Source organism: Colletotrichum siamense (assembly GCF_013390195.1).
Source record: "Colletotrichum siamense strain Cg363 chromosome Unknown KSG_Cg363_contig05, whole genome shotgun sequence".
Taxonomy (NCBI): Eukaryota; Fungi; Ascomycota; class Sordariomycetes; order Glomerellales; family Glomerellaceae; genus Colletotrichum; species Colletotrichum siamense.
The window spans coordinates 2,694,559-2,707,671 of NW_023501018.1; the positions used below are offsets into that span (position 1 = coordinate 2,694,559).

General features: G+C 56.5%; 3 protein-coding genes across 3 annotated transcripts; all 3 read right to left on the reverse strand.

Moving 5' to 3' along the window:
- Positions 1-259: 259 nt before the first annotated feature.
- On the reverse strand, positions 260-3,605 carry EVI5L (EVI5-like protein; the record flags this gene model as incomplete). The annotated part of the gene is made up of 3 exons (XM_036640144.1): positions 260-2,234; positions 2,340-2,950; positions 3,009-3,605. The coding sequence occupies 3 exons, from the start codon at positions 3,603-3,605 to the stop codon at positions 260-262; spliced, it is 3,183 nt and encodes a 1,060-aa protein (XP_036494349.1).
- Positions 3,606-7,969: 4,364 nt separating this feature from the next.
- On the reverse strand, positions 7,970-10,020 carry CGCS363_v008296 (Reticulocyte-binding protein 2-like protein a; the record flags this gene model as incomplete). The annotated part of the gene is made up of 3 exons (XM_036640145.1): positions 7,970-8,411; positions 8,469-9,438; positions 9,747-10,020. The coding sequence occupies 3 exons, from the start codon at positions 10,018-10,020 to the stop codon at positions 7,970-7,972; spliced, it is 1,686 nt and encodes a 561-aa protein (XP_036494348.1).
- Positions 10,021-12,000: 1,980 nt separating this feature from the next.
- Positions 12,001-13,108, reverse strand: aes1-6 (Acetylesterase; the record flags this gene model as incomplete). Its single annotated transcript, XM_036640146.1, has 2 exons — positions 12,001-12,074; positions 12,139-13,108. 2 exons carry the CDS (start codon positions 13,106-13,108, stop codon positions 12,001-12,003), a joined length of 1,044 nt encoding a protein of 347 aa, XP_036494347.1.
- Positions 13,109-13,113: the final 5 nt, after the last annotated feature.

Here is a 13,113-nt window from a genome sequence, read left to right on the forward strand (position 1 = left end):
GAGAATGGAAGTGAAAAAAGGGCAACAGTCTAGAATGCAATGAAGAAAAATGCTCCCCCAACGCGGAGCGCATGCCAGCGTCCGCGGATGCAAAGTGTTGCCTTTCTATGCGATGAGCAGGACGACGGCCAGACACGGGGCCTGGTACCCATTGTGAATGCCGCCCCCAACCAGAATGCAAAATGCTCTAGATGCTCCGAATGCTTCCGTTCCGTTCCGTGAGGAACTTTGATTAGGCCATGAATCGATGGCGGTGCGTCTATCGTCTCCAGCCCCAGAATCCTCCTCCCGCCGTGGGCGCGGGAGTCGCTGCTGGCGTCGGCGCCGGACTGGCGGGTTTGACAGGTTCTGTTGATGCGCCCGTGAGTCGGCCAAATACACCCATAGCGGCTGATGCGGCTGCTCCCGCGGCCGTAGGTGCTTCTGCTGCAGGTGCCGCAGCGACGAGACCGTGCGCTTTGCGCAAGCTCTCCAATTTCTGCTTCATCTCTTCGGCCTCTTGCCTGGCAATAGCTTCCGCAGTCTTGGCTTGTACGAGCTCCAAAAGCAGCGCCTCATGCTGGTCGTCTGTTGGCGGTGGAGGCGCCGGAACCGGAGGCGTAACGGTCGGGATGGTTGAATCGTGCGCCTTGATCAGTGATGAAGACCGCTTGCTGAAAATTGATCCCGCTTGGGATGGCGTCGACTTGCTCCTACCAAGTTTCAGCTCTCTCAAGCCGGTGCCGCTTGCAGAGCTCTTCCTAAGTGGCCCGTCGCTTTCGTGGTGACTATTACTCTCCGCCTCTGCAGCCGATGCCCGCGCTCTCATTGTGTGTATCTGCTTCTCGAGTCGTTGCTTGTCCTGATGCAGGATGCGCGTGTGTGAATGCGACTCCCGCACTTGGTCTTTCAATGCAGAAATCTCTTGGTCCAAATCGTGTATCTTCCGGTCGTAGTTCTGGGCCTGCGACACCGCGCTAGCCAGCTGGTCCTTGAGTTGCTGCAATTCCTGTTGCATGTGCGACTTTGACTCGCTACTTGCAGACTTCCTGCGTTCATCGCTAATGTGGCGCCCAAATCTTTCTTCGACGACATCGAGCATCTTGGAAAGCTCCTCGGGTGAAGGCTGAACCTGTTCGGCAGTCTTGGCATTTTCTTGTGGTCCTGAGGCCACATCTCCCTCGCCTCCCTCGCGTGCCTCAGTTGCGGGGTCGGTGGCCTTGAGAGTATCGACGCTCGCGTCGGTACTGACAGAGTCGTTGCTGGCCTTTTTGCGCAAGCCGTCTAGGAGCGACCGCACAACCTGCTTATCCTCCTCGCGCTGTTCCCGTTCCTGTTGTAGTTCGCTTGCGAGCAGCGCGTGATTTCGTTGCGCTTCGGTCAAGGCGGCGAGGAGGTCTTCGATCTGAGTGTGCAGATAATGATCTTGCGTCTTCTTTGCGCCAGTGGCATTGATGGACTTTGCGATGCCATTGCCGACCGGTGTCGATTCGCGGATGGAGGCATTGTCGTCAGTGTTGGATGAGTCGCGGGAGATGGTGGTGGCTTCGGTAGATGCAGAACTGAGGACGCTGACGGAGCTGGCTTCCATCGAATTGAGAGTGGAAGCCAGACTCTGCTTCGATGTGCTCCTGCGTAACATGCTCAAAGGCCGTGACGGAGCGGTGAGGCCCGGGCTCAGGGTGGAGGAGGATTTCGGGGAGATGATGGTGGAGGAAGCCCAAATGCGGCCCAGGAATCGGGACGCTGCAGAGGTCACGTCCGAGGAACGCGCCGCATTTGCACTAGCGATCTGCGCGTCTCGGTACCCCTGCTCCAACTGTGCCAATTTCTCGCGAGTAACGATACCCGATAAACTGACAAAATCCTGGACAAACTCATCTGCGTTGTAATGGTAACAATCCCACAGACCTCTCGAAAGGAGAAGTTGCATAACGTCCTCAAGCTCGGTGCACGCTAAAATCCGGGCCTGATTCTTCTGCATCAGGGATAGGGCGACCCGCATAAGGGTCTCCGGGGCCCCCTCGGCAAAGATGACATCGTAGATGCGAAACAGCATTGGCAGGGGACATGTAACGGCAAAAAAGCTGAGGAACCACTGTGAAACGTACGCCGGATCGACCTGAAGTTCTTCCAAATGGTTCGACACCGGCGTCAGATGCTCGCGCAGAAGCTCTCGAAACTGATAGATGCGCACATGCAGACCTGACAGGTCTGGCAGGAAACAGCTGCGCAGATCATAACGTTCCATCAATCTGCCCATCCCAATGTTAGCTTTGACGTCGCATTACCACAGAAACAAGGTTTCTTTTCGGTCGGGAGCTGCCCAGAAGTTGGGATCAACTTTTATTGGCACTTACCGAACCAATACACAGAACGCCTGCTTATCGGGCATGTGCATCAATAGCGGGCCGACCAGAAATGCCAGCCCTTGGCAGTAACCAATCTTTGTGTCGTAGAGACTGAAGCATTTCAGCACCCTGCCCAGCATACGCTGTCCGTCGCCTTCCGGGTCGCGGAACATGTCGACACCGGGGAAACTCCGACCCAGATCTTTGCCAATGGTGGCTTCGTAGGGGCTCGTTTCGCCCGAGAATCGCTCGTACTGCTCTTCCAGCGCGGTATCTCTCGCGCCCGACATGCTTTGCCACACGACGCCCCGCAATGGCGGAGGGACACCTTTCCGGATCTTGTTGGATAACAACGTGGGCAAACGCGCAGCAGTTTGCTGGTAGTCCTTGACCAATGCTGCGTAGAATTCGAGGTCGGTCATCGGTGGCGGCGGGAGCATCGAGTAACGCAGGGCTGGGGGTGTCGGCCCCGTTACCATGTGCCGCAGTTGGGCCATTGATGGCGGTCTGGGGCGATTGGAAGCGGTGACTTGCTCAGTAGGCTGCACTTTGATGCTCTTCGGGTTCGTAGCCAATTTGTCATTCTCTTTCTCGAGCATAGCCAGTAACATGGCCGTTGACTGTGTGAACATTCGTTAGTTGGCCAAATAAGATATGATTTGTGCGGCGTTCACTCACTCTGTCGGTGTCTGCGTCCCTAGGTTCTTCTGCCTCTGTTTTTTGCAACTCGTCCCAGTTCACTTCTTCCTCTTCTTCGTCGTCGGGTGGTAGAGGGCTGATCACCTCGTCGAGTATGCCTATGGGTGAGACTTTCGTAGGTGATACCCTAGACACCAATTCGCCGACCTCGTCACCCTCCTCGTCCTCGTAGTCCACAAGCTCGTCTTGGAGGGTCTTTGCAGCGTTTGTCACTGGCAAAGGCGTCGTCGGGTCACTTGGTGGTGTGGTATCGCCATCGATCTCGCCCTCGCCTTCGGCTACGTTTGTGGCCTCAACTGGCACTGTGCTTTCGGGGAAAGGTAGCTTTTCGATGCGAACAGTACTAGGTCTCCTCCTCGGCGGCGAGCCGGGGCCAACGTTGGTGTCTACAGACAAGATAGGCGGTTCAGAGAGCCTGACGGTTACCATGGAATCGTGGGCCTCCATTTTGGGCGTCGTTTCCCGGGGGTCGATGTCGTCGGCGGCTGCGGGAGCGGGTCTCGATTCGGGTTTGGCATGCGTCAACTCGGTGTTGTTTTCGACTTCATCGCTTCGTTGCTGCAGCGCCGGCTCCATTGGCCAGGCCTACTATGCCTCGGCGGGTAAACTTCTTAGTATTCTTGGTGTTTGGCCAGGAATCGGAGATGTCGACTGGAATGTGGACTCGCAAGCGAAGGGGCGGGCCCAGCAGTCAGTTGGTGGTCGGTAGGAGGGTCAACGAATGTACGGTCGCGGACCAGTGCCTGGCGCGGTCATAAAACGCAGACCAATCTCGCTGAACGAGACGGAGAATTCGAAGTTTGTGGAGTTGGAGTAGAGGTTTGTTGTGTTTGCCCGGCAGGAGTTCGGGAGTCGGGCCACTCGAGTCCCTCTCGAATCGGGTGCCCAATGAATGTGCCGAGAAGGGAGCGCGAGCCTCAAAGCCAGGAGGCAGAGACACACAAGACCACAAGCAATGCGGATCCCGGATGTGCACAAGGTTGGTGGCAGTAAGAATTGGGGCAGTAACACGACAGCCAGCAACGCAGCGGGTAGCTGACTGAGTGTGTGTGTGTGTGTGTTGTGCGTGACGAAGTGGTAGTAAGAGTGACCGAACTGGCTCGGACGACTTGTGGACTTTTTTGGTGGCTGGCTCTCCCCCGAAATATCTCGTCCAACGGTTTCCTGGTAATAAAGAAAAGCAAGGGGGCCTTCTGTGGGCAATCAACGACAAGAAGGCAAAGCAATGGAAAGGGAATACAGAATCCACAATCCACACTCACACACGCGCGCGGTCTCTCACAGAAGCTCTCCTGGGAAGGGAAGACGAGGGAACCTAAGGCGACATCCGGCGGCTCAAGGTGACAGGAGGGAGAGAAAGGCAGTCTTGGGACAAGACAATGACTGGGACTGGGACTCGGGAGGAATGAGAAAAGAGGGTTTGGCTGGACGGCAGCAGAGGGGATTGGCCTGTCAGGCGCGACGGGTGATGTGAGTGCTGCTCTGGTTTTGTCGTTTCATCGAGGGGCCAAGGACGCTGAAACGCTGGGGGAGGGATGACTGGTGGTCCCAGTATGAAGGGTGAGTGGGCTGAATTTGCCGTAGTACAGGCGGTTCCAGCAGTTGCAACCTAGAATGAGTGTATGGGGCCGTTCTCCGTTGCCTTCAGGCACCTCCTTATTGCTGTGTACAGCACTTTTTTCCGCGTGCTCGGGGTGGAAGGCAAGGGCATCGGTTTGGACCTCAGGACCTGTCTCGCTCGTGACGTCCCGTCTGGCCTGCCTGGTTGGAGACTTGCAACGCAGCATCCACACCGGTGGAAGGCCTAAGATAGGATGCCTAACTTCCTAGCGCAGGTAGACCGTATTATTCGTGGACGAGCCTTAAGGTAGGAACGCCAGCGAGGTAGTAGGTTGGTGAGTACTGCGATTTACCTAGCCAAGACTACCGCGGTGGTGCGTTCCTCTTCCCGTCCCTGTTCTGGCCGCCGATCGGTGTGGTGGGCAAAAAAAAAAAAAAAAAAATCAACAAGAATGCGGGATGTGCACAGGGGCCGGAGGGTGAGAAGAGGGGGGGCGGGCGATGATCAGATGAGATGGGGTTGCTCTGGCACTGGGTATTTGCGATTCTCGACTGGTCTGGAATGAATTTGTAGAACTAAGCGGTCAAGGTCTGCCAAGTATGGTTGCTCTTTAGAGACACGTCCAAGTCGACAGCCCCCTATGTCATTCCAGCGTGATTCTTCCTCCCCGACTTCAGTGTTTGTGATGGCGATGGGAGAGGAGACGCCGAAAGCAGCCGGTGATGATGCTTTGCATCTACGCAGTTCTACGCAGTATGTCCGACCATTTATTACTTCCATGGCTGATTACTGCGCCAATTAATATGATGGGATACCCAGGACGGAGCAGAGGATGACAACATTTCATGGGCCAAAGGAGGGGGATGGGGGCTTCAATTTCCCAGGGGCAAACAGCAGCCAGAATAGCACGCGCCCATTCGTCACTCGGACGTGTGTGATATTGGCCTCCCAAGTTCTTACTGAGTGCCTACCGCCAGAAATCCCCTGCAATTCTTCTTCCAGGTTGCCGGCAACTTTGCTTGCACCTGACGCGTCCGCGTCGACATCCCCTATTTCTGGCATCAACCGACGGCGTTGCCACTGTTTATCTTTAACCACACCTGTATCCAATGACCGATGGATGATCCGCCCGCCCCGGCTGGATTCGACGACCGCGCCGCTCTCACCTCACCCACCCACCTGCACTGCTCCTGCACCTGCACTTCCTGCACCATCCACCGGCACCGCAGAAGATGGGGGCGGCGGGAAAAGCTTGGGATGAGCAAGGCACTTTCTGCAAGGCACAGGACCGCTAGTGCGCCAACGACACCCGCGAACCCCCCCCCCCCCCCCCCCAATGTGCCAATCACGTCGCCGTCTAGCCCTGCACCGAACAAGCTTCCGCATCTGCACGACCCCGTGGCCGCCGCCAACCAGCGGTCCAGCTCGACGACCGGACGCCAAAATCCCCCCCCCCCCCCGGGGCTGTATTGAAATTGCTTGGCTCGTAGTGTCTCCATATCCACCAGTCAATGTCAATTGTGTGCGTGTTTTTCTTTTTTCCTCTTGTGCAGAATCTCCCAGAGCTCGCTTCCTGCTCCTTGCCATTTGCCGGGTATTACCGAGGACCCAGCCTGGGGTCAAGCAAACGGCAAAAAAAAACCCACAACTGAGCCGCCCAACGGCGGGGAGGCACATGAGGATCGGGCTGACGGCCTGGTAACAAGACATCATCAGCCGTCTCAGATCTATTGTCCAGATCTGGTTCGCCATCGTCCATTCTCCCCCCCCCCCCCCCCCCCCACCCCTCAAAAATCGCTTGCAGTACCTTCCTATCCGACAAGCCCAAACTCTCCCAACGCCAGCTGTAATAAAGATAGACAGGGGGCGGCGTCGTGCTCACGGCCCACCAGGCTTTAAACACACAGACGTTTTCCCTTCTGTCCGGGTCGGGTAGTCGAGGACGCGAGTCCAACCACAAGTCGCCTCCCGGGAGATGAGACTTCTCTGCTGCTTGCTGTTTGTCACCATAGGTACGCCTTCGTAATCCGGGCCTCTTTCAGGTCCCTTCCAGAGCATCTTCAGCTCTGTCCTGAAGCTTCCGTCATCAACATGGGCATTCAGTATCTACGTACCTAGATGGAAGTGCACCCTACATCCAGGCAGGTTGTGGCATGCATATCTGAACCAAGCTTCCATCCTACCTTACCTTCCCCACGTCTTGGTCCGATCTTCTGGTTGTCGCCATGCATACACGGCACGGTCGTAGCTGAAGCCGTCCGGGTGTCGGCTTCTCCCGGCTCGGACACTGACAGCCAGGCAGACTCGTATAGGAAACGCCTCCGCTCCCGAGCTCCTCCCTGGCCTTTGTCTCCAGTTTCAATACTAACAAGTTGGTTGCCAACGAAACAACTGATTAAACACCGTAACACCACAAGCACACAGAAGTAATGCACCAAAGTGCTGCGTTTACTCCGACTAGAATTCAATTCTCCAAGGTATATAACAAAACACAATAAACCGCAACACACCACAGCACACCACAACACCATCAATGTTTCCAACTCTATACAACCGTGTTCAGTAGGGATACAAGGAGTCCGCCACACACTGCCTCAAGTCACAGTTCTTTGCCCCTTCATCCGTAGAGATGGAGCCAAAACCACGGGTACCATTCATTGCACATCCTGGTGGTTATCATTTGTTTTGTGCTTTTTGGGGGCGTCCTGGACTCCTTCTTTGTGTGGTTGGTGCAATGCCATTACCAGAAGAGCGTTGCCCCTGTTGCTTTGTTGATCCGTTTGCACAGCGCTTTTGTCCTCGCACCCCACTCGCCCTGTCAAGAGGTTTCACAGATGCGTATCCACGGTGACCTTGGTCCGGTTCAACTCCAACCTGAGCACACGGCTTAGAAAAAATCGGGTAAGCTTGATATGTAGTGCCAGTCTGGTTGCAGTCCGGCAGTATTCCTACTCTCTGGAACGACCTGCGTAGGATATGGGCCTTGCATTCTGGTTTGAGGTGCAGTATCGTCCCCAGCTCTTGTGTAGCTTGGGATGTGTTGTTTCTGGTCATAGGTTTGTGGCCACAAAGGGGTATCTGTGGCTTGGATTTCGATTCCACTGAACCATTTTTGAATGACCCAGTTGGCGCCCTTGGCATTGTCGGCAATCTTCACGTCACGAGCAGGAGACGGCGTTCGCCCCACAAGACCACCCGGCTCCTGTGGTTCTGGGACATATACATAGTCCTGTATCGGGTTTTGGCCCGGCGCATCGTACGGAGCAAGGCTACCAAGACAGTCCTGCTAGGCCGGGACCATTACGCCAAGTAGATGCGCATCGGCACCTTGCGCGTCGTTCAAAGGGTCCGTATAACTTCCAACGAGGAATTGACCCTCCTAAGATGGCACCATTCCATGGGATTGATGTGACCCCGGCATATTCTGCATTTGCATCGGACGCTGAGCCTGGGCCATACCGGGGCTAGCTTGATGGCTCGGTGGTCGCTGGCCTTGTGCCATGCCTTGTTGGCCAGGGTGCTGGCCTTGCGGGCGGGCCGGCGTCTGGAATGCCGGCTCCTTCTTTGGGTCAACGTTGGGAAAGAGGGCTTGCAGCTTGTTGTAAAGCTCGGTGAGGTAGCTAGACCTTTCTTGGCGGTCCGTAGTCGGGTCCGGATTGTTTTCCGCCACGTCCCCAGGCGGAGTTTGTAGACGGACTTTCAGCGTCATGTTCAACGGCGGGGAGGAAAGGTAAGCCGGCGACGGCGGTACTTGGACATTGCCTTTCCTATCTGCCAAAGCAGCCAAATATGCCAGGTTCGCTTGAAGTCGTCGCATACAACTAAACACGACGTCAGCTTTGGAAACCATTGAAGAATCCTGTCGCTTTGAAACTTACTGGCTGTAGTCCTGTTGGACTGCGGCTTCTTCTTGCGAGGGCTTCCTCGCTGGGTCACCCTCTCCTGTTGGCGCAGCTTCCTTCTTCAACTCGGTCAAAGTGTGTTGTAGTTGCATTGACTCGTACAGCAGTTCTTGGTTGATCTCAAGCAGCAGTGAAAATCGTTCTTGTTCCCGTGATTCGCTGCCAGGGCTCAGGGGCGTAGACACCGTGGAGGTGCCATTGACCGTCGCAATCTGGTTGTGTGGGGGAAAAGTCGGGGTTTGGGGGGTGGTAACAGAAGCCGCGAGTTGCTGCTGCTGCGGTGCTGTCGTTGCCGGCGGCTGGCCGTGCGACGGGGCCTGTGGAGTTGGGAATTGAGATTGCTGCTGCTGTTTTTGCTGTTGGTGTTGGGCGTGTTGCTGCTGCTGCTGTTGGTGTTGTTGTTGTTGTTGCTGCTGTTGCGCCTGTTGCTGTTGCTGCTGACCAGGTTGTTGTTGCTGCTGAGGCGGCTGATGAGATGGTTGCTGGGGTTGTTGAGGTTGGCCTTGCTGTGGATGTTGCTGCTGGGGCTGGCCCTGCTGCTGCTGTTGGGGATGTTGCGGGTGCTGTTGCTGGGCGTGCTGTTGATGTTGTTGCTGCTGTTGATGGTGTTGCTGCTGCTGTTGCTGATGCTGCTGATGCTGCATAGCACTGTTTGGTGACCCGTGACCCCCTTGCGCCGCGCTCATCGGTCTTTGCGGTGTCGATCCCAACGGCATCCCACCAGCGTTTGCCTGCCCTTGTTGTTGCTGTTGCTGTTGCTGTTGCGCTTGCTGTTGCGCCTGCATACGCTGCTGCTGTTGCTGCATCATAATCTGCTGCTGCTGCTGAGGCGTCATGGCCGCGTTCATCGGGAAGCCCTGCATTCCTCCAAAGTTGGGATGTTGGCCGCCCGGCGCGGGCATGTTACCGCCGTAGGGATTGCCCTGATACGGGTTTTGAAAGGCCACTGGCAAAGACATTGAGGTTAGCGAACGCGTGTTTCCGTGTTCAGGTGATCAAGAGGCACTGCGACTGCGCGTTGACGACGTGTTCTTCCGATGCTGCGGGTGCTGGTGGTGATGGTGATGGTGATGTCGATGGGGTCCAGCCTGAACAGCCTTGCCGATGGCATCTCGCCACGACGGCCGACACGGACCCCGTGAGGAGGCACATGCGGCTTCAGGCAGCGTCATCAGGCGCAACGCATATACGAAAGTCTGATGGGCGGGTTGGGCGTACAAAGGGAGAGACAGGACAAGGAAGAGGAGAGCTTACTCTGACCATTGGCGGCCATGTGCGGCATGCCGGCGTTCTGCATCATGCCTGCAGGACCAGCGCCAGACATCATCGCAGGATTGGGACCTCCGACAAAGCCTGGCTGGCCACCAGACATGCCAGCGAATTGATTGGGGTTGTACATCATCTGCTGGCCTGGCTGAGTAGGGCCAGAGCCTTGCTGCATATGAGGGTTCTGATTTGGAGGTGGGGCGGCGTTGTTGAAGGTCGGAGGGACATTGGAGACCTGAAAGCCGTAGCCGGGAGCGTACATGGCTGGGACGGGATGATGGGATGGGCGCGGAGCTATTATTATTATTATGGTTTGGGGGGGGGGGAGGGGAGGGGGCTTGACGCGACGTGCCTGCCCAGGGGAACAGGTCGGGCTAGGGTGCTGCGACAAGCGTCGAGGTAGCAATAGACTTAGACTCCAGGCTCTGTCTGGTCTGGCAAGTCAAACACGAGCTGGTTGCCTGGCCGGCTGACTGGCTGATGGATTGACTGGCTCGTCGGGGGCTGGGCTAAGCTGGGCGGAAGAAGTGAGGGAGGACGCGGCACGGTTGGCGGCGGCCGCAGCGGGCGACGTTTCGAGGTGTCGGCCGCAACAAGGAAGAGAGCGGCGCGGCGGGAGGAGTGCGTGGAGCGAGGAGAGGAGGTCCTGGCCTGTCCGGGCCGCAGGTCGACCTGGCTGGTCGGTTGACTGGCTGGTTTGCTGCTGCTCGACGTGCGTGATGAGCGGTGGAGAGCAGGGGTGCCACCGGTGCATCAACGGTTAAGCTTGGGCGATCTCTCAGATAGACAAAGTGACAGGCCGACAACCAGCAGCTTGGCCCAGTAAGAGAGCGATTCGACAAGCCGGCAACAAGTATTGCGTATTAAGGTACAACCATGCATACGACACGGATGCAGCTGTCCCTTCAATGCTCTCGGGGGTGCCTGGCTGGATGGTATGGCGCGTGGGCGTGCCTGGGATAGGGCTGGCGCTGTTTGTCTCGGCTTCTCTGCCGTAGGTACTCCTCTGTCTGTAGATACTGTTGCGACTTCAAGGTGCGCAAAGAACGACAGAAAGGTGCACGGGGGTGTGAGATGGCAAACTGGGGAAGAAGAGGGCTGAGAGATGGGTACGGTGAGTAGGGATGGGGTGCCAGGAGACGGTAGTGACGTGGATGGATGGACGGGGCGCCAGATGGATTAGTTGCTGGTGAGAGATGAGACGCAACGAGAAATATAGATTGCCGATAATGAGTTGCGCTCTGTGTAATAGAACCGCGTCCGATGGATGGCCCGGCACGCGAACCCAGTGAGACACGACTAGAACAGGCAGTCGAGAACGGACAGTTTCTGGGTTGGGCGGGTTGATGCTTGATTCAGTGCCAATGCCGAGCTTGATCAGGCCGGGCAGTCAAGGTACCAAGGGGGGAAGTACCCTCGACGGGATGCGAGAAGGAGTGACGAGGGAATCAAAGGCAGATCCGTCGTCTTGGTGCAGGTGACGGTGCGCGTGGAGCAGCAAGCGGAGAATAGGTAAGGTAAGGTAGAATGGCGGACAGCCGTGGAGGAGGTGCGGTGAGCAATGGCTTCGGTGGCGGCGTCGGTGAGGTGCGGTGTGGTCGCGGGCCGGACGTCCCTGATTGCCCTGCTGCAGAAACGACCTGATAAGCGTCCACGTATGGGATAGGTATGTGAGACAAGGCAGCGCGTGTGTGATGGGTGTGTGGTTGATTGATTGACTGCGCGCGCAAGAGGCAGACCGGTAGCAGAGAAGAGGTGTGTGTGGTATGTGTGTGTGTGTCCATCAGGCATTCGCGGCAGGAAAAGAACGCAGAAACGAAATTTTTTTTGGCTTTGGTTTTCAAACCCCCTGTGAGTCGTCTGGGAAGGGGCCACAGGTCTGAGAGTGTGGATACTTGGCCGGCTGGGGCAGGATTCGAAGTGGGGCTGCGTCCGAGGCTAAACAAGGGGAGGCACCAGCAGTGGAGGCTAACCTGGACAGCCGAGACGTCGCTGACTGGTCTGAAGACGTCCGCACCCAACCAGGGGGGTGCCTGCAGCCATCCAGGGTCAGGTACACCTGTCACCACGCAGAGAGCGGCATCTTTTCTTGGAGAGCACTTCATTAAACACTCTTCTCACAGCCGAATGATCATTTGTACGTATACATTAAGCATTGATCCAGGGTTCTTCTTGTCGAGCACCAAGACCTTCATCAGCAGAAGTCGACTGGGCCTGCCCGTGTGTCGCCAGCTACTAACTCCTAGGCCGCATATGTCGTACCGTATGTTGAGTTCCCGAAGACAACATCAACGAAATGCTGGGCTATAATCTCGTCTGCGACAAACCACCCACGTCAGCCGAGAGACGAGAACCAAGACCAATATGAACAAATGCTTACCTGCGCGCTCCGAAGGGTGCAGCTCGTCGTACCACAAGAACCCCGCCATTGGTTCCGAAGAGTCGACGCACTCGCGCGTAACCGGATCGCAGACCCTGTATGTGCCCGTCACGTTCGCCGGCGGAGGCAGGTACTTGGATGGTTCCGCGTGGATGTCTCGCAGCAGACTGTGGACGTCGAAGATGGAAAAGCTCGCTCCGGGCCACCTCTTCTTGACGAGCAGGTGAAATGGCGCCCCGTAGTCAAACATGGTGTTGACATTCGTGGTGGACTCGAGCATTTTGTACTGGTATTCCGTCGTGTTGTAAAGCGTCTTGTTCGGCCAGAACTGGCTGTCTCCAAAGCCTCCACCTTCGACTGCTGCGTACAAAGGAGACTCCTCCAGAGGTGCCAGGTTCAGGAGGACGAAGTGACGGCCTCCTGTCTCGTAAATGTTGTCAAACACCTCCCAGATGCAGTCCACATACGTGGAAATGGTCGTTCCGGGAGCCTGCGAGTCTGTCAGGAAGGCACCATAACCCAGGTCGTTGGTTCCGATCCACAACGCGTAGACCGTGTTGTTCGCCTGTCTGTTGGGGTATAGAGATTCGAATGCGATGTCAGCCTTGTAAGCCGGTATCTCGTAGTCCATCACTGACGGGAACGGCTGGTTGATGGTAGCGAATTCTCGTGAGATGATCTCGTTAGAACAGGTAGCTCCAGCCACGGCATAGTTGTTGTAGTTCGCGTCTGTGGCCTTGGCGACGAAACGACCCCAAGCATATCCGCCGCTCGCTGTCGAGTTGGATTCCCCAAGTCGAAGTCCCGGGGGCGGAGCGCTGCCGTTGTTCCTAGCGAAGTAGCTTAGGCGCATCTCGTCAGTGTAGCTGTCGCCAAATGTTACCAAGTTCTCCAGCTTCTTCAGTCCGCACTGCGAGGCCGCGGCCGCCGCTGCCGCAGAGACGAGAGCTGCGATTGAGAGAAACTGCATGGTCT